A 26,497-nucleotide genomic window follows, 5' to 3' on the forward strand; every position below is an offset into this window, starting at 1 on the left:
CAGCTTCCAGGAACGGCCCTCCTCATCCTGTCCTTATCCCCTCTCCCTGACATGTGATTCAGTGTCAGCACAAACACAGAGACGAACAGTCCTGTTCCGGGGTCTGACAGCCCTCCCCCCTCGTGCTAAGGGACCTCCAATGCAGCAGCCAATCAGGGTGAACGCCCATTTTAGAAGGCGAGTTGGTTTCAGCACCCCCATTTTGGGGAACAACACATTCTTTTTGGAAAGGGAAGAAGCTTCTACCCACTTGTCATTAATGATTCGGGTAAAATGATGGGGAGCCTCACCACATGTTGCCAAGGCTATGGATTCTGCTGTACCATGTGCTATTCAAGGTTGACCACCAGAGGGCAGTAGTGGCACAAGCTGGACATCCAGCGGATGAGCTGTAGCAGGGGGGAGGCAACTGGGTTGGGGCCGTGTGCCGCGGGTTGGCTGAAGCCCCGACGGGTCGCAGGGTCCGCGAGGAGACCATGCCCAGCAAGCCCAGGGAAATTACCACGGCAGGCTCCGGTGGTTTGGGGCTGACGTTCCGCAGAAGGCGGAAACCCAGAAAGGCAGGCGTCGGCCTTATCGAAGCCGGCACGCACCGACCACGCTCCACAGAGACTGGGTCACACCCAGGGTCACCCACTATCGCAGCGACGGCTTAGCGGAGCAATGCTTGTCTGGGTTTGTAGGCATTGGTGGGCAGGGACACCGGCCTACAGCGGAGTCCCAAGCCAAGACGAAGGCTCGTCCAGGGTCCCTCTTTAGAAACATCAGGCTCACAACATCTTGGGCTCTGCCCACAAACATCTGCTAGCCAATCACAAACAAGCTGCTTCGGGTAAAACAAACTACAGATCTACAGCACCACCTGCTGCTGCAAAGTAAGAGAAAGGAAAATAATCCCCTGGGCGCAGACACACATAGCAGGGCCCTGGCAATACCTGGCAACCCACGGGGTAACACACATAGCAGGGCCCTGGCAATACCTGGCAACCCACGGGGTAACAAGCACTTGGTCCAAGACAGGTTCTAAACCCAAGTAATAATTCTAATAAAAAGAAAAACAAACAAAAAACAAAAGCAAGTTTGTATGATGCTGCAGGCCAGTACGGCCCATTGCATTGGACAGAGACCTGGAATGTGCCGGCCCATTCCAGCTGGTTCCGCTTCCTGCGGGCCACAATGGGCTGTTCATGCAGTGGTCCTGGCTACGGTTCAGAACATTCTATGAGGAAATTAAGTTACAGTGACACAGATCAGATCAGTGAGCCCCTGACTGCAGACTGGCAGTGTGTCCATTTCATTTCCATTAGTGGCTTGATGGTTAGGGAAGTGTACTTGTAATTGAAAGATTGCAGGTTCAAATCCCCAACCAGCAGGGCACCACTGAGGTACCCTGAGTAAGGTACTGCCCCCAAGCACTGCTCCCCGGGCGCTGAATTAGCTGCCCCCTGCAATATCACGACGTCACATATGGGTTAAATGCAGAGGACACATTTCGTTGTTGTGCATTGTATGTCAACAATGACCATTGATCACTAAATTCTAAACGGGGATGTGCAGGACATGAGTGGTCTCCCAGGAGACAGCCAATCGTCAGGATCGCCCACCAGGACACTGGCTCAGCCACGCTGTGCTGGAATCTCTTGGGGAGGGGCCACTCAGCATGGTGTGTGGGCTCAGAGCCCCAGGGAAGGGGCATGCGGGCAATGAGAGCCACGACAACGGGGGCCCGTTCACCTGAGCACTGCGGTAAGCCGCTGAGCACCACAGTGTGAGCACATGCCCCCCCAGGACATGATGTGAAGGACCTTGTGGCTGTATATTGTATATCTGTTACCGTGACATTCCTCTTAGAGAGCAACAACATGGAATTCTAACACCCCCCGCACACACAACCAAGGGCGGCGTTCGACCAGAGAGACCTGATGAAGAGAAGCCGTCAGAGACTTGTAATGAACGTCTCTGGCTGAGCTAGTGGGAGACATCGAACCCCTGCCAGACACCAAGCATCCCTGACGGAAAAGGCCCCCTTTGTGACTCTGTAAGCCCCCATTATGGGCCGCTCCACATGCCCAGAAGGTAAACAGCCCCCGTTAGAGGATGGTCTTACAAAGCACGGGCCAATCGGACGGCCTTTCATCACACTCACTCCTCTCCTACTGGCCGGCAGAGACACAGAAACAGCATGAACTAGGACCTAAATTCCAGCAAACTGTAGGACCTTTTAATAAATTTGCTGTCGCGGGCAAAAATATCCAGCAGAGTGATTAAGGCATGTGTCACACACAATAATGCAGTCCAAGGTCAGAGGACTTGCATTTTTATCTTATATTCTAGTCATGGACTCCCTCCCAGAAAAAGACAAAAAACAGTGAGTGCCTTCTCACGGGCTAACAGCTGGCCAGACAGACGGCATCGATCCTCAGCACAAACGCGGCACCAGGGCAAAAACACGGACGGAAGCCAGTGTGGCGCACGTCATCCCAGTGGGTCACGAGAGACAATTCCCTAGCGACAGTGACTGGTCACTTTTTCCGGCCCCGGAGTCACACCTTACCAGGCAGTTGATGACAGTGATGGAGCCCCTGCACCCCCCCCCGCCAAGTAGGGAGGAAGGCTGGCAGGATGCCCCCATGAGGGAGGGTTCAAGGAGGCTGAGACACAACAGGATTTCCTGAAAGCAGTGTGGCTGGACTAAATAGGATATGGGTAGCCATGATACCCATTACCACTGAGGCTGGGGGAGGGGGGGGGGCGGCAAGGGGGTCATGGACTACGCAACTCTAGACAAAACCGAAGAATCGACCAGAACCACGTCAGCCTACCCAGCTGTACAAACACTGAGGACTGGAATGATGCCTTTTCAGGAAAGGTAGTGCACCCCCCCCCCCCATCTCTGATGAACCACTTCCTGTAGTGCCCTTTGGAGTTATCGCAGCACGTCCAGCTTCCTGTCAATCAAGGGGCCCAGAGGAATGCTGGGAGATCAAAGCTGGACCACATCCATACGACCGGCGTGCATTAACGCGGCCTGGCACCCAGTCATCGAAAATTAAGGCTGTTTAAAAGCTAATCCAGGGTTTATCTATTTACCTACGAGGAACCCCAGGAATCATCACCCGACTCTGGACTGCCCCTGCGCCCACGAAGGGTGCCGTTCCGGAAACACAAGCTGCTTTCTGCGATTTAGGTTCTGGGTCTCCTAACCCAGTCACCCCATCACTGCCACCACACAATAGTGGGAAGGAAAGGGGGAGGACGTGAAGCACTATTTCCGCTTACTCAGCTTACTGTGACTGGGGAGGGGGCAACAAGGCCAGGGGTATGTTGGTGAAGAGAGCACGGCACGGAAGACGCCTGCGTCACTGAGGACCATCCCAGATACGAGCACCACATCCTCCACGAAACTGGGGGGGGGGGGGGGGGGTTGTTACTCAGCGATTAAGTCACAGTCAACAGCGGTGACCCCTGAAGTTCACACAGTGCCCCTGCATGCGGACTCATCGGAGATATAGCCTGGCTCTGACTCGGCACTTTTAAGCTGACTCAGCATGGCTAGCGTGTGGAACGACTTGTGAAGAAGAGCATCCTTACTTCCTCTCGCTCTCGGGTGTGGACACGGTGCTGCTGAAGCCCAGTGACTCCTGCGGACAAAAGGTAGGGGGCGCCGCGGTTAGTCGGCCGTCGACATCGTGCACATCACCCCGCCTCCTTCCCCTCTGCCCCCGAGCCACTTACCTGGATCTCCGTGCGCAGCTGGAGCTGTGAGGGGGGACTGGCTTCTGCCTTCTCCTGGAAAAGAGAGCCAGATAAAGCCATCAGTGACCAGGAAATCACCACCGTTACACTGGCGCCACACTTGCACTACACCCACGCCACACCCATGCTACACCGATGCTATTTCTTGCACGGGTTCGGAACACCACAAGCTTCTGCAGTGATCCAAGCGGGACTGGATTAACACGTTAAGGCTGGCTCAGCCAGCAAGAATGAGAGGCGTAGAGGACTCCTCCCGGCAGGCCTGGAGCACACCTCCACCTGAGGGTAATGCCAACCTGACTGGCTGGTTCACGGAGCAGCAGGTTCGGGCTTCTGCTGAGGGCATGGAAACAAGCGATCCTCAAATGCAAATCAAAAACTAGTGAAGATGTCCCACCGGGCTGGAGAAGGTGGAATCTCACAAGGCTTTGAAGTGTGTTCAAGGATTATCAACAAGCAAAAGCCCGTTGTCTACCGCCCTTGGCAGGTGATCCCTTTAAACCTTTGTCAAACCCGACAGGCCGACCCACCCCATCAGCTCCACAGCCAACCAAATTCCAGGCGAGCCAGCAAGGAGAGCGGCAGGTCTTGTAAGATCAGAATTCCTCCAGGACTGAAAACATCAGACTCTGAAGCAGCCACCCACATTCATGCGCTTTTCCCCCCACCCAAGTGTTTTCTCAAAGCAAAAAAAATCCTCTCCAATCCACATGCTCCGAGAGGGACGCATCTATGAATGTGAATTCGCGTGTCGACTGACCAATTAATAAAATGTCTAGCATGACTAAACATCCCGGCTCCTCAAAGACACCCCCGACATCTGACACGCAGCAGCTCCCTGAATCTGCATGAATCACACAATACAAGGTGGAAGTTATGTCAGCTGGCCGCAGATCTCTGCCTGATGAAACCGACACTGGATATTAAACGCAGGGAAGGTAAACGAGGTCTTCGGGTTACCGAATACCGAAACCGACCGTATAAAATGTCTGTATCATAAACGACTCCCAAGTCCGGCAAGTGACCAGTGTTGGGAAATGCAGAGATGTTTCCCAGAGCCGTACGACATGCAAACACACTTCCCTTTCTGACTCTCGGTCTTATGCGGGGGGTGAATCCCCCCAGGAGGAACATAAATCAGCCACGTGACCCCTTCCCATCTGCCCCGAGGAAATGACTTCACGTCTCGCAGAGGCCGTTGTGATGTGCGACTGACAAGCACACACCTTAAAGAGAGAAGCACATGTGGGTTCCTCCGAGTCAGAAATCGAGTAAGAACCTGGATCAATCAACAGCTTCACAGTGGCAACAGCCCGGATACGGTGCCAAGCTGAAGGCACAGAGGAATGTGTCATTAGAAGGGCGTGCAGGACAGAATGGCTTCATCGTCCGCAGAGGGACAAAAAAAGGGAGAGTCAAACCCTCAAGAAGCTCAAATGCTGCTCCCTCTGCTATGACCTTTGACCCCCCCCCCCCCCCCAACGGATTCCCTCATATGTCCAGATTCCAGCCACTGGCCTTTGCCGTTCGGCGGTGGAAAGAAGATCACAGCCTGAAGGGAATATTTAAGCAAAGCCTGGGGCAGATGTCAAACAGGATGTGCCTTCAAGACGCAACCGGAGCCGCTGGCGCAGGCAAGGCTGTGGGCCGGGGGGGGGGGGGCAGCTGGCCCCAGGCAACGGCACGACACCCTTCAACGCCTGCTAACACGGAAGAGATGTTAATTAAAGCAGAACAACACATTTAGAAAGAAAAGAAAAGAAACACTGAAAACTCAGAAATCATAACTGCTGTGCTTAGGAGAAAAAAAATGGGGAATTTGTTGCTTATGCATCACCCCCCCCCCAAAAAAAAAAAGAAAAAAAAAAGAGGAAGGTGGTGCCCTCCTGCAGGCCCTGAGGACGGCCCGTTCGGAAGGACCAGGTCCAGAACGTACCGCTGAGCAGCGATCGGAGAATCTGCTGAACCGACAAGCCGGGAGGATTTCAGAAAAGGGAAACAGCTGCTTTTCCCCTATTTCTGCCAAGAACAAAATCGCAAAGCGGTTTATTTGGGAGGGGGGTGGATGGAGGGTGAGTTTTAGCCGTTTCAGTATCTATTTAAGCGAAGAGTAAATAAAAAAAATAAACCTACTGCGTTTAATCCACAAACTGCACCAAACAGAACCGGCGACAGAGAGACCGAGTGTGGAAGCACAAAACATTTACTTTAGAAGTAAATCAAAGAAAGGAAGAGGAGAGACACAGCCGCGACACGTGACCCTCGATCGCGTCCCCAGGGCGGAGGTGTCCAAAGCGAGCAGAGCTGCTGTGTGGCAACTGACACGTGTCATCAAACATCGCCACGGAGACCGGGGGGTGCAGACGGACCTGCTGTCATCAGAACGAGCCTTTATGCCCAGTCCCCCTCTTCACGGCGGTCCCTCTCTCTCAGACACACATGCACACATATATCATACACACACACACAACCATTTCCTGTGCCACAGAGACTTCAGAAACCCATAAACTTTTGTTAAATGTTGTAAACCTGGGAAGTCTGCAAAACAGGCACAGCTTGGACACCATGCCTCGAGCCCGGGGCTGACCGGCTCGCCAAGAGGGACTCGCCTCTGTTATGGTGCCATGATCTGGTTAACATGCAAGCCCTCGCTTAGGGAGGCGTTTCAGTGTGCGACTGGGCCATATCTAAGAGATCAAGCCGCTCATCTGGCATCTGGAGACCTCCGTCTCAATCCCTCGCAAAAAAAAATTAAATAAAAAGAACATAAGAAAAGCAAAACGTTTCATGCTGAAATCAGAAAAACTTGCTTCAGACTTCAGTGAATGACCAAGGCTAAAAGTGCAGACAAAACACCTTCTGCGTTTATCAAACAGAACGGGGTGCATCCCATAATAAACAGTACTGTAAATGAGAAGGGTAGCGCCTCGTACTCCGCCTGGTCACCGCGGTGATGGTTCGCCTAAGAGTGACCCTCCATTACAGCTTCAGGTTACAGATTCCAGAGCTCCAGACTGAAAACAGCCAGAAATCACGTCACGCATCTCCTTCCAGATGCAAATTTGAGGGTGTCTTCTTTTGAAGAAGCTTCAGAATGCTGCTTGTGCTCCTTTGTGTCCCAGAGCCGGTTCTGCTGGAGGCTGCATCACGCCATGTTGTTATTCAGTGAGAGAGCCCAAACAGAAATGATCTCCTTAGTGATGGCTTTGCCTCCCGGCACGCCGTTCGGCGTGTTCCTCACCGGCTGCCTCTGGTTCAATCCGGGGCTGCATGGTGAGTTCCCGCCAGGCCCGTTTACACCGTCACACGGTACCAAGTATCACTCAGCCTTTCCCCAGACGGCAGCCTTCAAACCCACGCATAGTTGCCCTATAAGGGAATTCTGCGAAGGCCAAAGCCTAAGGGAACCACATCAACCAAGACTCTTCAAAGGCGGCCTCTCGCCCCCATAAAAGGAACAGGGGGGCCTTGGAGAGGTGGTGACAGCCTGGCTATTTGGCAGCCCCAATCACTTTCTCGTGTTTGGTGTTGCTTGGCCACAACTCACCAGCGTTTCCACAGTCTGGGATCTCCATAACCATAAAACCGGGAACCCCCCCTCCACCCCCGCCAATTTGGAGAAGAGAAACGGAGACCTTGAGGTTTCGCTATTTCTCACAAACGGCTGAAGTCTTCTGTCTTCTCAGGACACTTTTCCACTGCACCAGGTACCACACTTTTATTGGCTATAATATATTAGGGCTGCACAATATTGGGGGGGGGGGGGGGGGGGGGGGAAATCAAATAACGCAACGTGATTTTGTTGTAAAAAGGAGTTCAACATAAATTTCTCACAAACCCAGCAAGGATGAAAATGATTATGATCGTCTCGGAGAACGCATGCAGCGCTCATGCAAAAGCAGCGGAGGTAAACTTCAAACTGATTTATAAAACACGTAGTACATAATCCTGAAAAGGGACAATCATTAAAATTGCAACGCTTGCTAAGTTTTGTTTCCTAAAACAAAGTAAAAATGTTTCGGTGAAACTTAAACCCCCCCATGCTATAATGTCCTGACAGTATGAAGGTACGAAACAGCCTGATCTTATGCCAGCTGATGATCGCGGTCCTAAAAATTGCACGTGAATATTATATCGCACATCACCCAGCCCTTTAATGTACTACAACCATTTTTTGAATTCAGTACGAAATGCCCTGCCTCTCCTTGTGACCGGTACCAGTTTTTATGGCAGTTGAAAATGAACACCTTGAAGTACCGAACTTTTGGTACTTTCTTGAAGTACCAAAAGTAAGGTAGCTGGTGTGGTGGAAAACCACCTTCAGAGACACATGCATGGTGCTGGAGTAGGTATGGCGGATGCACAGAGCTCCCTGTGGGACTGCACCATCAAAGAGCAGCATGTGGGGATTAGAAGGATGACCCCTGACCCTAGATCACATGCCCCTGGGTCGCCGGGAAGTGTCATGACGTGGGTAATGTAGAGTGGGGAGGGGGGTTAACCACAACCAGTGTCACAGCGGGGGTCTGTCCTGCTGCCCTATACGGCTCCCAAACAAAGGCTGCCACCCCCCAAACACCCCCCTAAAGGTTAAATCCCAGACGGTAATTGTAAATGCCAGTTGACGTAATTATGGTCAAAGCCCCTTTGAAATTTGTAGCCATTGTTCCAGCTGGCTGTGATGGGGGGTGTTGGTGGGGAGGTCCGAGGGGGGGTACCTCTCCTTTCCTCACACCGAGTTTGCTGACAAAACACGTCTGTGTGTGAAACGCAGCTTAATGGGCTCATTAACACGCTTAATACATAGCAAGACATGCTAAACATGTGCTAAACACAGGTTTCAGATACCTGCTGGGTGATTACTGCAAACCCAAGAGCATCCCTGTGGCGGGCCGTTCAGCAAAGGCACTGCAATGGATCCTTTTTGGGTCACGACGCCCAAGCGTGTCAGATGTGCCGTGACCCGGAGCTCATGGGCTCCCAGCTCCGAGTGGAGAAGGTCCAAAATGAACCACCCAGTAGCTGCCGTTACCATCTTCAGTCCCAGGTCCAAAAAACAGCCGAGCCAAGACATCATCTGACCCAAGGCTGTGTAAACACCGTCCTCCACACAGGTGGCATCCTGCCCCCATGCCCCCCCCCAGAACACACAACCGCCAGCGCGTCCATCCCAAAGCCAGTGAGCTCGATGCAAAGACTCAAACCCGGGCCTCTGCAGGACTGGCCAGAGGAAGAACATCATCGGACTAGGGTTCGACTCAATGGCGTTTTGAGGCCCCAGTTGGCTGCCGGTCTGTGGCCCTTCCCATAAACAAAAGGACTCCTTCCAGAGAAGTTTACGCATTCAAAATATTAGAAAAAATAAAAAGGCGGAGTTCAGTGCTTTCCGCCCGTTGCCAGGCAACAGCCATCCGCTGCGAGCGTCAGACGTGAGCTGGCAGCTGCGACCTCGCAGGCGCACACCAGCCGCGGGAGTCTGCGTGAGAGGGGGGTGGGGCGGCAGGGGTCCCGGCGCATTGGATACCGACACATGGGCGTACCACAAGACTGGGAAGAACAGCTACTCTCTGTGCAGACCTTCCGAAGCCCCCCCCCCCCCCCCCCCCCCGGTCACTGGTTACTTGGCAACCACTTGCTGGCTCCCCACATGTCGTCGAAAGCACCCCAGGAATGACAATGTCCCTCTGAGGGAGAATCAGGGGGCGGTTCCTGTCCGGGAATCTAAACAACATGTACTACATGCATGGCCACCTCCAATCACTGGAGGGGGGGGGGATTCTTTAAAAAGGCCGTCGACGGCGGCTCACCGGCTCTGCGTCCTGGGACACGCTCCGCTTCCGCAGCTCCTCCATCCTCTCAGAGACGTCGCTGAGGTGGGTGTTGTAGTACTCGGAGTATTCCTGTGCCAGGTCGTCGATGTTCCCCAGGGAGCCGTCCTGCAGAGACGGGGGCATTTCAACGGTCAGGCTGAGGCTGGGGGGCGGGGGGGCAATTAGCAGAACCGTCACAACACGGCCATGACGGGAGCAAGCGGTCGAACAGTATAGATCATATATGAGCGGAATGCTGACATGAAATGTCACATGGGACAAGGTACCCTGAACATTGGGGGGGGGGGCAGTGACGCAAACACAGGAACACAGATATGCAGCCGCAACCATGGGGACCTCTGACTTTTCAATGCTGACCCACTGGCCAGGGCTGATGGGATCAGGGTGTTTGGGGGGGGGGGGGGGGGGGGTCCTGGTGCTGCACGTCCGTGTTCCCAAAACCTCAACTTTAGTTTTCGTTTGTGATGGGGGGGGGCTTCCTGTTATTCAAGGGGTGCAACAAATCACAAGCATTCAGGAAGAAAGCCAGGCTGGTCCCTAAGACAGTAAAGGTGACAGGGTGACTCAGGATGGGGCCGGAGTGAAGGGGCCACACCGCTGCCAGGCCACGAGCCTGGAAATGCCTGAACACCGTCCCCATGGCAAATAGTGGCCAAAGTGCCAGATGGGGGGTGGGGAGGTGGGCCAGAGGTGGCACCCAGAGCAGGAAGCGGGCGACTCTAGCAGGGACCCGAACGCAGGAAGGAAATCAAAGCAGAATGTGACCACATCAGCACAGAGACACGCCCTGGCCCCCAAACAAGCTGTCCTGAGCCACTTACCAAGAGGCACATGGCACACCTGGATAGGGCGGGGCCACACACACACGCAACCTCTGCAGGGCAGCATTCAAACCCACAACCCTCCAGCGAGTGCACTTCCCTTAGCCTCTTCCTGAGGCTGACGAATCGTCCAACCAACATGGGCGGGGCCACTTGCTGCAAGCAGCAGCATTCCATTCCGGCCATGAATGAAAGCGATGATGCAACATGGCCAATCCTTAGATCATCGCCGGGATCAGCATTCTTGGAATTCTGTCCCCCCTGCTGCGACCATGCGAGTCACACCACACATTCCAAAATCTGGGTCCAGCCCATGGATCTCACATGGAAACCCCCCCCCCCCACCTGTCTCACTTCCCAGGGTGAGGCATACCGTGATAGCTGCTACTGTGCGACATGCTATTACATGCGACATGCTATTACATGCGACATGCTATTACATACAGCCAAGGGTGTAGGAGAGAGAGTGATATTAGGGAGGACACAACTTAATAATTCAAATGCAAATGTACGTTTTCTGGGGGGTGGGCAAAACCAAATTAAATACTGGGGGGTACATGCCCCCCATCCCCCCTGGGGTCTACTCCCATGCACGCGTCCCAATGAAGCATCTGTCTTGCAGCATTCATGGTCCAGGCCAAAATCCCAGGGGCTGGATGTGTTAAAATAGCTGAAATTCCAGCCTCGTGACCATGGGGGTTGGGGTGGGGTGGACGTGCTGCTGGGGGGGTCCCACTGAGAGCAGCCGTGACCAACACTAACATGCAGCGGCCGTACCGCAGCGTTCAAGACCCGAATGCTGGAGGAGAAAGCAGCCCAAGCCTGGGGGGGCTGACGTACACCCCCCCCCACCAGCCCAGCGCAGATGGCGTTCTCGTAAGCAAAGACAACAGGCTCCTTGTCATTGCGGTGATGGAATTTACACTAAATGATTCTTGCGGTATTAACTGGGAAACAAGTACTTGGGGAAAAAAACGCCAGATATCGGCCAGCATTTCTGTGGAACTCCTGCCTTGACTCACCCCATGACTCATCTTAGGCTGAAAAGTGAGCACAGGTGAGGAAACAACGTCAAGACCTCCATGGCGGCGCCGAGACGAGGCGAGATGCCTCTTCTAGCATGATCAGATTAGGCCTACGGAAGTGAGGATGGCAGGGAAGAGGCAGACAGAGGCCGGGAAAAGACAAGGACAGCTGCCGAGAAGCGGGTCCCCTGACTGGGGGTGGCCTTCGTCATCTCAGGCATGACTCACCGCTTGCCGCTCCAGACACGGGTGCAAACACGCACACACACTAAGATCATGCACCGTGGCCCGAAATCGCGTCTACGGGCTCTGCACGGCACCGGGCAAACTTAAGCGGCAAGGAGACCGATTTCCACGTGACGAGGAGAGGACCTCTGATGCCACCGTCGAAAGCACGACCCGGAACTTGACCCCTTTGGCCCATGACATATTCTTCCCGTCCTCCAATCAAGGAGCGCACACTTCCTGACCCCCTTCTCCGCGTCAGACCAGCCCGCTTCCCAAAATAACTTGACAGCGAGCAAGGTATGGGTACTGGGGGTCGGGGGTCGCAGATCCTCACAATGCCTCCCCCAGCTTGTACCATTAAGAAACCATTACATCCACACCATTATTAAAAACCTCACAATTCGCACTCGGAAGCGGCAAAACCGTATCTAGATTCCATCCACGGCAGCACAAGGCTGAACTCACGTGTGACGACTTGCAAGAAAATCTCCCAAGATGCAATGCGGGGTCTTACACAGCAATTTCCCACTCCTGCCAATCCCCTTCATGCTCATAACCTGACATGTGGCCAAAATAAAGTACTCAGGGAAACCACAAACACACACCCTGGCATTCACACCTGGACTGGGGCAATAATTCAAAGCAAGAGTGACATTGCAGTTTGGTAACTTGTCACTGGCATTTTCTGAGAACTCGGAAAACTCTCCCCTAACTACATTGAGAAAAAGCTTTAAAACCTAATTAAGAGAAGGAAGAACTGGCGGTACCGATGCTCAATGCGTACGTTTATATATTACTCACACTTAATGCATTATTATTGTGTTTGTTCCTACAGGAGCCTGGATAGGATCCTCAACAGCATCGTCCTGGGATGGAGCTCGGGTGTTGGGGTGAGCTGGGACATCTGGGCTGGCCGGGTTTGGCGCCACTGCGCTCCCAGTCAGGGCGGTGTCAAGCTTAGTCAGCCGGTCATCCAAAACTAGGCTAACCTCTAACTCGCCATTGAACTCATTGTGAAGACATGGGGGCGGCGATTGTCACATTCAAAAATCATAATAGCATAAGAAGAAGGGCTCACATACACAGACACCAGACACCCACACAGAGCTTCATTTACAGAACCAGAGCTTCAGCGGAATCTGCCCCCGGCCCGAAAGAGACGGTTCTTGCTCTGAAACCTCAGGCCCATGACAGACCTGGACTGCAAGTCTCTTTCACGGGGTCTGTGTGTAAACACAGAGCAGAACTGTCCTTCATCCAAAGCTGCGGTAAAAATCGTTTATGCAGAGAGCCGGATCAGGCCTGTACGCAGAGTCCGGACCTACATAAGCGGCCCGTTGTTCCTGCCTGGCTCGGCATAGAATGGACCGCACGCACGCACACACACACACACACAAACAAACTCCAGGTAAGCAGACACACAGAGAGTCAGAGTTTTCGCTTTCACAGGAAGACCAACTATTTTGCTAGTAGAGCATATTTGTTAAGTTAACTTGACAGGATTTAAAAAAAAACAACAACAAACTTTGCAACCCCGGGTGGATCAAACAGCACCTGTCTGTCACAAAAGCGAGTTACTACCAACTCCCATAATGCTCAGGGATCGCATGCCATTCAGCAATGCAGATCAAATTCATAACACAGCTGACGCATCAAATGAATACAACCAAACAGAATACTGCAGGCCAATGGGACGTTCCCAACAGCCAAAAGGAACCTTCTCGGATATTCAAGGTATGGTATGAAGACCAGCAAGTGCAATTCTTTAGGAATTACCCTGCACCCCTCCCTCCCAAAATTAAGTTATATTGACTCTTGACTTAGAATTCCTAAATGTTGGCATTTTTCACCCATACCAGAGGGTTGCTGGTTCACGCCCCAGGAAGGGCCGCACTGAACTACTTCAGACCCCCCCCCCCCCCCACACACCCACCAGGGTCAGGTTCTTTAAAAGAAATCACACCGCTAACAAGACTCGTTATCCCATTTGTGAGTCTGGGGCTGCAGGCAAAATCTGTCGCAGGACACGGCACGCGAGTTCGCTGCTCAGAGAGCAGACTACAAATACAGGGAAGTCGGACACTCAGAATGACAAGACAGCACCGCGGCCGCTGCACTTCCACTCCGCAGCGAGCTGAGCGCACACGTAGACGCCACATTCAGCCCTCAAATGACTCCGTCACCCCATCCGCAGGTCTGAGCATTATCAAACAAACACCCCTGTCCTTGCTTGGGAGGACAGATACCCTGCTGAGCTTTTCTAGAATTAAACAACCTATCACTCCACTCTGACGCTTCTGCAGCTGGCTAACCAGTCCATTTGTTCCTCTCTGACCTGAATTATAACGTGCCCCCTTCAGACCAGGATCTGGGTTTTACCTGATGTACTGAAAGCAGAATGTGACAAGATGTCTTCAAAGAACTGGCCTGATACTTAACGGAGACGCGATGAAGAGTCCCCACGACGTATATGTGAACACGTAGCGCATTCCACACGCACTTAGATAAATCAAGGTGGATCAGCCCACACACTGCAGATGCACTCAGGCTCCTGTCGGCGCCATAGGCTATAACCATAACACACGGCGGGTCCTGTACTTTTCTTTGACCATTCAGAGATTTCCAGTTTGGTCATTTGACTGAGTTAATGATGAGGGAAAAAAACAATTCCCACCAGATTGGGGGGCACTGAGACGCAGGCGGAGTGTCTTACCACCAACCCCCACCAAGACACACTCAATAAGATTCTGTGTATCTTACCGAATTCAAAATGTGTCTCCTAGTCGCCATGAAATTTGCATGAACCCTACGTCAAATTACACCTCCCAGCAAACTCTGAATCAAACAACATGTAAAAGCATGTAAATGTAAACAACAAAGGAAAACTTCAAAACAAAATTTAAAAAAAACTATTGCCAAAACAGGGTATAACAGACTCTATTCAGCACAATCCCAAGATCTGCAACCGTATTTAACTTACGCTTTTTTTTATCAGTGCATAGAGCAACATGAACGGCATCTTGGTGTTACCGTGCCAGAAACTGAAAAACCTTCAACAGCAGCAGGACGAGGCTTCACACGAAGCCATAACAACCGGCATGGCGGGGCACCAGCATATCACGGCCAGATGAGAGACGCACCTCGACCTCAGATGCCTGTAAGCGGTACCGAGCTTCTGAACGACACCAAGGGAGGAGGAAAACAGAGAAGAGCCGCGGCACACATGGAAAAAGTCACCCCCCCCCCCCCCCCCAGATAAACAGCGACGTGCGGGGGCTCTGAGCTGCAAAACCACCATCTAGACGGCCAACCTGCGAGCCTGTTAAAGCCCCAAACTGCATCCCCCGGGCACAGGATTCAGCCAAACGGCTGGAAAAACCCTGGAAGACCGCAAGCCTCTGGATTTAAGACCTTAAACTGCAGATAGAAAGCAAAAAGCGTGCATGGGAAAGCTTAATAATAATAATAATAATAACAATAATAATAATAATAAATAATAATAATAAATAATAATAAGTTCTGGAAAAATACCTTCTCAGACGCAGCAGTTTTGAACCCGGTTAGGAAATCCGGTACATCAAATTAGAGTACAATGGAAGAACGGTACGTACTGGCCAAGAAAAGTTTATATCAATGTGTGTGTGTGTGTGTGTAGCACACTAATATCTTTCAGTGATTGCATTGAAAACTACGAGTTGCAGCAAGTTTCCTGTAAGTGCTTAGGAAACAGAGCTATTTAACCTGTATGATTAAAAAAACGTGGAAAGTACTAATAAAGTACTACATGTTAAGTAACACGATAGTTGCGAGGGGGGCTAGGAGGGGGAATACGCACACGCAATAACGAAACGAAATGCATCCACGACGTTTATAAATCAGTCGGAGAAACAGGACACACGACAATATACCGCCGGGAAAACAGCAGATCCAAAGCTCTCCCACGTGTTACATGGAAACATCCCGTCAACGTGAGCAGCGACCTTTAAAATACAGCCGTGGTGTAATGGAGACCGACGTAGGCATAGTATCGCCAGTACTGCAACTTTACAAAGGAGGCTGCTGGCGAGCAGGAGAAAAGCACCTACCATTTCAGGCGATATCTTACACCATCCCCAACAAAACCGGCACAAATCCTAGTCAACTTTGCGATCCGATTTATTCCCGCAATCAACAGTCGGTCTGCAGAATGGTCAGTTAAAAAAAAGTTCCTATCGCAAATTAGGGTAATGCAGGCATTAGCCCGGTAAAGCGGTCAGCCGTGATTTACAAGCAGCGGCTATCGACAATCAACAACTGAATAGACAATGAGCCTTCTTTTCAGAAAGACGGAGTAAGACTTTGTTACCTTCCTGTTACCCCTCCCCCAGCTGCCCCCAAAACTTACCAACATCCCCATCACATCTGCCCATAGCTTAGAGAAACTGTCAGGCACGCTGGTGTCCGTCGGGCTCTCCTTGACAGAGGAAGACGCCTGCTCCCCTTCCATTACTTCGCGTTTTATCGTCCCTCTTGAGATCGGTATTAATTTTGCAGTGCCAGTGGGGAGATATGTAAACACGCAGCGATCCCGCACGAAAAATCCAGCCTGATCTCCACACGGAAGTTTTTAAACATTTTTCTTTTATTGTTTTGGATCAGACGCAGATAAGGTTCGGAAATAAATATATTTATGAACAACTCTTGCTGAAAAAGGCTTGGGAAAAGCAAAGTTCCGTGCATCCAAAATATGTCCTTTAGATGTGTATTTTTAAGCACTGTTTTGAGTAGCCGGTTATGTCACAGTGCGAGAAAACAGATTTGACAATCGCCCGAAAACTTGACTGGATAATTTCTCCGCATCCCGCAGCCTCCTAGCCGGCCCGAACCAAAAACTTGCTGCGGGGGGTTCCGTAAAACTCAGGGTAGACCCACGACCGCTGTGCCCTGTGAGAAACGACCGGCAACCCGACACAGAACACCGTCAAATTTAAAGAAACTAGTACACATTGAAATACGGATATAAGTCTGGTTTTTGTTTACTCTCCGGATCCTCCTCCTCCAAACATAACCCCCCCATGCTTTCCTTCACATGAATGCGCTCTCTGCTTCCAGCGAAAACAGTTGAGCAACAAAAGGTTCCTTGGTTGTTACTGCTGTCTACATGGAAAGAAGGATAGGTGCGGGATTGGCGCAATCGGATTACATTAAAAAAAAAAAGAAGAATAAGTATCTATGGGTGCTCGTAAAAGTTGCACAAATCACCTTATAAGATGGCGGTACTTCTATTATTCTTGCTTTTCCTGCACTCCTTTTCCGCGGAAGAGAAATGCGCAGAAAACAATGGCATCACTCCAGAACATTGCGTGGATGGTTATTTTCTTTGAAAACCACGTATTTCATGAGGTGTTCTTGCACCTATGCAAGATCTGACCGGTTCTCAGTAGCAATAAAAAACTATAACCAGTATAGAATGTGTTTTCTGAACCATATCGCAAATAAAAAGCGCTAAAGCTTATTTAACTTGAATTCAGCTAATGAGATTTGGGAAACATCATTTCAACATCTAAAAAGGCCCGTATTTCTGTTTAAAAATACCCTTCCGGTGATAGTACAGACTTTCCCCGATTTACAACTTATGCGACTTACAAAGACTCGCACGTACCACCGACATTTAAAAAGCAACGTAAATGTATGTAAACATAAATTTCTGGCGGCAGTTCGCCTGGCAGCATACCACAGTAAGTACTGTACTGGGGTGAATTTCCTGAAGCCTTCTTAGCGCTACGTCGTTCGCAAGTTCTGTGTTAAAAGACAGAACTTATACGAATGACGTAGCGTTAAAACGGCTTTGGGAAACTCACCCTCTATGGCAGCGCGACTATCCTAGTCTCACACGCATATCCCAGTGTCATTCTTACATCTAAAACTGAGAGATCATCCTATAATTCTGACATACGTCCATTATGACGCACGACCTCTGTCCGAACTAAACCCAGTCGTGAGTCGGCGTGCTTTTCCCTACTAAAATCAAAACCCCGAAGGATCTCGGGAGTATTAGGGGGTTATTTTAAAATTTATTAAAAAATTAGTGACACCAAACCCAATTCAAAACTGATCGTAGTTTTACAGTTATTCAAGCCAATGTAACTATACCACTGAAACCACACCTGACCAACCCAGACGGCGTTACGTAATTAGCTAAAGAAGAAAGAATTATATTCATGTCATTCACAATGGCTGGCATTGACACGCAGGGTAGATGAGCTCAGAAACAAAAATCAAGAAACATAAATACGAGTGAATAAATGTTACAGACATCTAACTAAATCCATTCTCCTCATATTTGTTTTTGCCTTCCGCTGCCAAAGAGCAGTCAGAGGAGTCAAGATTTACCCCAAAAATTCTCCCATGCCGGCAGCTATTCTCATGTCATTATTATTAATATAGTAAGTACTTCCATAAAGTGTCACACAGGCCTTAGAGGCTTTTCAGAAATACTGGTGGAAAGTGCTTCTCTATCGGTAAAAAAGGTTCACAGTTCCAACACTTATACCAAATTTCTCCATGTCCCCGTGTTGTTCAGAATCACCGCCTTTGCCGAACTGTTTCAGTAATACCAGTGCAATTAAAATATAATCTCGTTCTTTGCCAGAACACATTCCCTGGAAGCAGGATCTGGCGAATAGAAACAGCTGCTAAGGTCATGTGACACATACCAAAACAGACCAGAGTAGAAAAACAGGGACCTGCATTCTCGCTTCATCCTAGGGGGAAAAAATACCAAAAAAAAACAGGAAAAGAACCCTATTCCAACAGAGAACTCAGAAAACTGCGCTGGAAAAAAATACCCTGAAGAAAAAGATCACTTTAGTATGATCATGAAAATTAAAGTAATGCGTTGTGTGGATCCTGATTTGTTATTAAACCATGCTGGGAACATCAGTGAAGCGTTTGTTTCTCCACTGTCTGGCCAGAGGAACTCCAGGGTTTGTTCTGATTGCCCAGAACAGCTGTTCAGCAGGACCTTGTTTACAGCATAGCAACATAAACCGCTGAAGCTCACAGCAGATTGTTTTTCTCTGAAGGCCTTAGTTTATGTACCATTCAGTCTTTCAAATTCTAGCCTCGCAGACCAGCTGCTGACTTGATGAGAACTCCAGAAGGTGAAGGGAAGGCTGCTTGGTCCTCCTACGCTCTACTGGCTTTCACGCTCAACCACTGGGTGGCGCATAAATAATAATGTTCTAGCAAGACATGCATTTTATTTGTGTTACATTTTCAGTCACTTTATTCTTTAACTTTCAAATTGAGACATTGGGAATAAAGCCAGAGAAGAGGTTGAAGTCACACTGCTATGACGTGGGCTGAGCCAGTAAAGCACGTGTTGAAACACGAACTGGGCTGGCAGGGCACACACTCCAGAGGCACGGGCTGGTTTTTCTCAAGACCATCACGGTTCTGCATGTTGGTTCATCTTGTTCATCTCTGTCTGCTGCATCACCACCAACCTCTCACCTCCAAGGTGGGTTGGTGTGGCTTACCCACAGTATAGCAGATCTCTCTCTCTCTCTCTCTCTCTCTCTCACACACACACACACACACACACAGGTTTGTAATTATATCTTTGTGGGGACTCTCCATTCATTTCTATAGGGAAAACTCTAATCCCAACATGACGACCTTAACCCCTACCTAGCCCTAACCTTAACCATAAGTAACCAGACAAAATATGAGACTTTTAACATTTTTACTTTTTTGAAGTTACAGATCATTCTGGGGGCCTGGAAATGGTCCCCACAACGTCAAAATAATGGGTTTTTTTACATTGTGGGGGACATTTGGTCCCCACAATGTAATATAAACATGATCCACACACATAGACACAAACACCCCCCATCTCACGGCCATTTCACACCTTCCGCACGCAAGTCTACCCCAAACAGAATGAGGTGTCAGCTCTCTAACGAAGGAAGGTGGGGCAGATGGTTCCAGACCTAGAAGATCCAGACTCATTAAGCAGACATTTCAAAGTAACAGACCGGGGGGTGTCACATCAAAAGACTGAAGTGCCGTCTTTGCAGACAAATAACATCCGTCGCTGACAGTCAATAATATACGTCACAAGCTCCATTAAAGCACCAATTACTGCCGTCTTTAGATAGTGCTGCTGATTAAATAAAGGATCTCAGCTCCCCCAGAAGTAAAACAGCAACAGGTAAACATACCGAAACTGAAACAATTAGCAAATAACCGAAATCCAACAGTGGAAGTAACATGCGAGAAGTATGTCGCAATCCCGGCCAAGTTAGCTGTGGGTTTGAAAAATACAGATTTGCGAGAACGCAGTGTCCTAAGCACGGTCTGCTTGGGGAGTGTGTACCAAGCGTGCCCCCCACCCCGTGCGTGGCAGGACAGGCAGCACCTGCTGGATTAATGGTGTCGTTGTCTATTGCCACACACAGCACCTCTATGCTGCTCACATTGATATTCCACAGACCGGCCTGACCAAAGGCAGACCTCTGAGATTCACGCTTTCCCATGAGAGGGTCTTGGGGTGCTTGGTCCCCCCCCCCCACAGCAAAGTCTCATCTGGCAGGCCTGGGTAGCAAACAACAACCCCTCCCACCTGGAAGGTAGAGGGCTTCTGAATGTGACCCCCCCCCCCCTTCCTATTCCACATTCAGATCTAGCATGTGTCTACCTGAGCATGAGCTGTGGATGGAGGCTTCAGGATGCAAGGACCCAGGAAGATCAGTGTCACGGAGATGCTCCTCACACGTGGTTCACCATGAGCATGATCCTCAGACTGAAGATTGTGGAAGGATGAATGTCTTGGACATGTTACAGAGGCAGGCAGGGGGTACGGGGGTGGATCCACCCTACACACCCAGTGAAAGTGACCCAGAAGGTCAATGACCCAAGACTTAAAATAATCCTCAGCCCCCTGACCTCTCACACATGAATGATGGGGGGGGTGTCTGTACGAGGCTGGAGCAGCATTAGCAGAACAAACCTGAGCTCATTCGCTAACACAGAGAATAAAAAGGTATGTGTTGTTTAGTTTAATTTAGTTTATTATCTAGTTTTAATCACCTCCCCAAGTGTAAGAAAGACAGCTGGAAAACTTTCACAGCCCGATGTCCCATTACTGGACACTGGTCTCATCAGTCCAAACCTTTGAGTAGCCAGGGTCACACTTCAGAGATCTATCCAGAAGCACTTCGCAATGCGGCACTCCATCATTCATCGGATTCATCATTTTTGTGCCCTTAAGGTTACCGTCGATAATGAGCCATCTCCTTATTAAATAATGCGGATTGCAGTTAACGATTTCCACGCAGATTCTCCTGTCTTCCGTGCGTGGGAAGACCCGGCCCAAAAATGGTTAAGAGTCTAATTATAATCATGACGTAGCCAAATGCAAATGTACTCATTCAGTGTTAAGCAACGTGTCACCCCATCCAGAGCCACCCGCTAAATCATTGTACAACAAACTGCGCAAAAGGGAAACTTTTCGGTCATAAAATGTGAAGGATCGGGTTACTTGATATCAAAGTGAAACGCAGGGGCGTATATTTGGTTTCACCATGGTCTGGACCAAATCAGGCGTGAACCCCGCCCCCCTAAACCACCGCGGCGCTCTCATGCCCAAATATACGCCCATGGCTACTCGGCATTTTAACGCCGTTAAATACAATTAATGGCGGTTTGATTTACTGGCCGACAGGCGAGGCTTTAATAACATTAATAAGTGGAAAATAAATTGAAAACCTCGGGCCACTATTTCAGCGCAAAAGCATCGAATGAGCAAATGTTTAAGATTCCTTCCCAAGATTTTTTTTTTACATGTTTTTGTCCGACTTCCCATAACACGGTTGTCAGCTGAATGCCAGAGATGTTTCTTCCTGAAATGAAGGTCGAAGATTAGCGAGGTTCGAGGTCTGCATGTAGGTTACATTGAATAAAAGGGCGATAAGATGCCGGGCTGAGTCAAGCCGTCTGATACTGAACTGCGGCCTGGTCTCTATTCGCTCCCATTTAAAATAAGAAATCGGCCTTATCGGAGAAGTCGCTTTGGAGATAATCACATTTAAACGGGCTTTAATTTGGAGCTGCAGTGCGCAATTTGGCGGTTTAACGGGTGCCGTTTATTATATGGTATCTGAAGTATAGGATTCACTACTGCCATCAGGCGTGTGAAAACATCTGGCATTATATCTTTGCTATCAGAATTAAAAATCTAACCGTAAGATGGACTGGATCGCGCACATGTTGCTTCGGCATCGGACGCTCCACAGCTGCAGGGTGCTCCTGCAAACAGGCCGAGGTGCGACCATCTGGGGTCCCGATCATAATCCCGGTGGGGCGACACGGCCGTCTGCGAGATGATTAGCTCACGTCTTTACTGAAATCAAATAGCTACGGACACAAGGTTTCTATTCGCACCAATAATTCACACACTGCGCTGGAAGAAAGGCAAATTAAATCAATTTCTTTAGGATTTATATGACAAAATGGCATTAATTGTGCTTAGAAAAAAAGCTCTTAGATTTATTTAACGGTTACTTTTCTTTTGACCTGTAATAATTTAAACTCGAACGATAAACGTTTTTCAGAAAAAGCTTCTCGATTAATTTCCTAAGGATTCATGTCTTCTGAACAGAAGGTGGGTTTGCCAACAGCGCCCCCTGCCGGTCACCTTTCCACACGCCAGAATGGCCGCATTTCAGGCGTTCATATACTAAGTGATCTTTACGTTCATATTAAAGTCACTTCCTCGCTAGCTTAATGTATAAGTTCATTCGGTCCTGGGTGTTCTGGGGCAGCGGAAAACATATTTTGTGAACTCATTTATATCAAACATTTTTAGTAACATTTGTGAAATATTAAAGTGTAAATAGCGTCACTGAATGCAACCAGGGCAGCACGGTGGTGCAGTGGTTAGCAGTGTAACCAGGGTTCGAGTCTTCTGCTATGGCTCTGTGTGTGTGTGGAGTTTGCATGTTCTCCCCCTATTGTCGGTGGGTTTCCCCTGGGTACTACAGTCTCCCCCCCACAGTCCAAAAACATGCTGAGGCTAATTGGAGTTACCAAACTGCCTGTAGGGATGTGTGTGTGTGAGTGTGCCCTCATGTGTGTGAGTGAATGGTGTGTGAGTGTGCCCTGATGTGTGTGAGTGGTGTGTGAGTGTGCTCTGATGTGTGTGAGTGAATGGTGTGTGAGTGTGCCCTGATGTGTGTGAGTGAATGGTGTGTGAGTGTGCCCTGATGTGTGTGAGTGAATGGTGTGTGAGTGTGCCCTGATGTGTGTGAGTGAATGGTGTGTGAGTGTGCCCTGTCATGGGTTTGTGTCCCATGCTGGATTGTTCCCTGCCTTGCACTCATAGGCTCCGGACCCCCTGCTCTCCTGAATGGGACAAGCAGTTACAGAAAATGGATGGATGGATAGAATGCAACCAGAGGCCATCCTTTTATAATATATAAGCAAGAATAATATATGTGTGTGTGTGTGTGTTTCTTTGTCTGAGAAGCCCACTTACATAAATACAATCATACAAGTCTAATCTTTGTACAACGTTGTGTGTTTCCTAAGCAACTTCATCACATAATTGCACTATTTGGATTTTTTTTCCAGCACACGTCAGTAAGGGTGGCTTATTACAGTCTACACCCCCCCACAGTCAATCTGAGAAATGTTTTGAAAGTCTAGCTGAAGGCCCAGCGGAGTGTCACTCATTACCAGCTGAAAATGAGGTGGGGGGGGGGGGGGTTGCCAGGTTTATAGGTACCGCTGGCATATTCAGCCTTAAATTCCAGTTGGTGAATTCTGGGGACTTGGGGGGGGGGGGTTACATAAAGGCATTGTATTTCCCCGGCCTTTGTCTTTAATAGCCCCCCCACTAGGTTGATTATGTGCTTTCTGGAACATTCTATGGCTGTAGTTAAGGGTTGAGGCTTTATTATCCTGTATTAACTCCCAGACTGCCGGCTATGTGCCTCGGTCACGTGCAGTCGTGGCCACATCCACGTGGAAACTGTGACCACCGAGAAATGTGGAGGCCGTCTGCGCGGAGGTGGCGAGGCGAAGCCCCGCCCTTGGCCTTGCAGCCTGTTACATCAGCCTCTGACAGTAAACAAACCACCGGGGTTAACATGCAGCTGCGATGCAAGCAGTGCCCGGTCAGCCAGGCTCTGTTGTCATAGAAACAACAACAAAAAAAAAAAACAGCCCAAATCTGCCATAAATTTGACTGAACAGAAGAGAAGCACGGAGCCGAACATGGTGGGTCAATGGGCTGCTTTGTCAGAGGAGTTACACCATTACGGGAATCAGAGGGGTGATACCGCAGAGCTGGACCACAATAGCAAAATGCTCACAATGCAAAAGAAGAACTGATCATTACTTCTTCAGTATGTCTGTCTTTCTAGACGCCACATCGCTGCTTGGCCTTTTTGGTTACTGCCACCGCCACGCCGTACTAACTTAGCGACCGTCGCGGTTTCCTCCCCCATCCAGCCCTGACTGTGACAGACTGGATGTATTCAGGGGGGAAGAGATCCGCAGGTTCACCTTGTGATATCGGGTTAAGTGGCACGGCTCTGCCCGCTGCGCTGCCGCCGCATTCGCTATAATTACCGCCGCCGGCTCGTTTATTTTCCTGACAGCCGCGGCGGGCCCCCGGCCCGATCCCTAGCGGCACGTGCTCCGGTTTGCTCGCCTTCCGCGAATGTGCTGCGCTCGTCCTGCAGGCCGCAATCCAGGCGTGCCGTTTATCCGCGAGGAGGAACACCCAGGCGCCTTGCAAGCCCATTTCTCAGGCTTTAACGCTTCGCAAGTGTGGGACGGCATGCCGATTTGCGGAGCGCGTGCATTTACTGCGACGAGCCGTCAGGTGCGGCTCGCGGGATCCCACCTGAGGCCTGTCAGTACTCCGCTGCATCTTAAGCTTGATTGGTCATGTCATCATCCCCCTTATGGTCATTCCCCCATCCCCCTTACAGCCAGGGGAGAATACGGCTAGACTGGACAGTATCCCCCCCCCCCCACACAGTATGAATATGCCACACTTGGCTTCAGTCATATACCTCAAAGCTTTATCCCAGCACAGCCTGCCCTGGACACTGTTCAGTGACCTAGCAAATCATTTAACGAGGAGAGACGTCCATCATAATTACCGCTACCCTATAAATGTCAGCCCTCCAGGAATTAAAAACAGCACTCCCAGTGATTGAGCCTCACACCTAGGGCCCCTGGGGGGGAGGGGAGAGGGGGGGGGGGTTGGGAAGGATGGGGGAGTTTCAGCCAGATCTTCAGCTAAGGAAGGAGTAGATCTGAGGTGCACAAGCAGGAAGACACGCCCTCGGAGACACTATTAAAAAAGGTACCTGAGAGATGGGAGTCAATACTTGGTTCATGTTGCCTGCAGCGCCCCCTTCAGGAAGATTATATACAAATCCTGGGACACTCTTGTTCTGATCCAGACAGCCCCATCTGACAACAAAAGGACTGAAAAAGTAGGTGCGTAATCAAATGATTACTCTTCCTTTACTTTATACATGTTCTACTGAGAATGAGATCATCAAGAAGCAAAGCTGTGATGCTTTTGGGTGTTTCCATAGAAACGCTGCTCCGATGCATATCGCTGCGTGATGGTTTCGGCTGGAGTTAAGCTGCAGCAGTACAGCGTCGGTGCCATAAGGAGGCGCCGGCCCGTACGTTCATTTAGTTGAGGATCAGGCCACGGAGGCAACGGCGCCACCTGCTGGTGTCGTACAGCACGGCCGAGAAGCAAAGAGCCTCCACACAATCTGTTACAGACACCCCCCTTTGCCTCCCCGTGGCATTTGTGGAATTTGTCCTGGGGGGGGCTGAATTGAAGCTGTTAAAAATAGGAAGAAGGGGTTGGTATGGGGGGGGAGGGGGGGGACACACAAATGAGCATGTCTTGTCCCTTTTTAGGGGACAGAACACAGAGCAGCTTCTCTGTGGTTTAGTGTGGACCCCCCCTGACCCCCCAGGGAAGGATACTGTGGTCCTGAATATTTCCATGGTTAAAAAAAAAAGAACCATTCATTTGTAAAATTACAAGTCCTGGAGTCAGAAACTGCATGATATCTGGCCGCTGTCCATGAGCTCGGCGGGGGGGGGGGGGAGGTGGCGGGGAGCCAGCTGTAAGCCCAGCAGCGGGGGGAGCGTTTTGGGGGGGGGGGGGGAATGTGGGCTCTGACAGCCTGTGTGAGCTGGTGCCGTGACGGCCCTCCCTCGCACCCTGTACCCGCCTGCGATCGCAGTGTCGCCCCTCTGTACGAAGGATCGATGCCGTATTTTGCACCAGTGCTGGTGACAACTTCACCATGGGGGGGGGGGGGGGGGGGGCAACCAAACTGGAAGCATGTGTGAGAATGACTTAAACGGCGGGCTGTTAACACGCCATGCGGAGAGGGGGGCTGATTAACTTTTACAGCAGTTTAGGGCTCTTGAGGACGACCGTGTCTCCTCATATCACGGTCCATCTAACAGAAATGCTGTCTGCTATTGCCGGTCACCACTCTAATCATGCTGGCAAGTTAATTAGCACATTTTAATGGGCCCCCAATGTTACTAGAGTACGGACACGGAGCAGAAATTAGCTGTGTCTCTAATTCACAGCTATGGTAATGAATCCTATTTCAGGCTTTTCAACGGGAAAAGTTGGAAAAGATTAGAGAATGTGTTTCTGGGGGAGGGAAGGGTCCAGCTCCTCCCCTGGGGGGGGCTGGGATGCGTTTGCATGGCGACGACACACGTCAGCGTCCCCCCAATCGTCATAACAACAACAACAGAAGGGCGGCCCTTCCGAAGGTCACGCCTCCGCCAG

The 26,497-nt window shown here is 50.3% G+C and overlaps 1 protein-coding gene across 1 annotated transcript in view; it reads right to left on the minus strand.

Moving 5' to 3' along the window:
• Window positions 1-26,497, minus strand: part of sash1a (SAM and SH3 domain containing 1a) — a 168,944-nt gene that overhangs the window by 19,882 nt on the left and 122,565 nt on the right. The window contains 3 exon segments of the mRNA XM_072702594.1: window positions 3,592-3,641; window positions 3,736-3,789; window positions 9,564-9,692. Coding sequence (XP_072558695.1) covers window positions 3,592-3,641; window positions 3,736-3,789; window positions 9,564-9,692 — 233 coding nt within the window.

The sequence above is a fragment of the Paramormyrops kingsleyae genome, chromosome 19 (genome assembly GCF_048594095.1).
Source record: "Paramormyrops kingsleyae isolate MSU_618 chromosome 19, PKINGS_0.4, whole genome shotgun sequence".
Classification (NCBI taxonomy): Eukaryota; Metazoa; Chordata; class Actinopteri; order Osteoglossiformes; family Mormyridae; genus Paramormyrops; species Paramormyrops kingsleyae.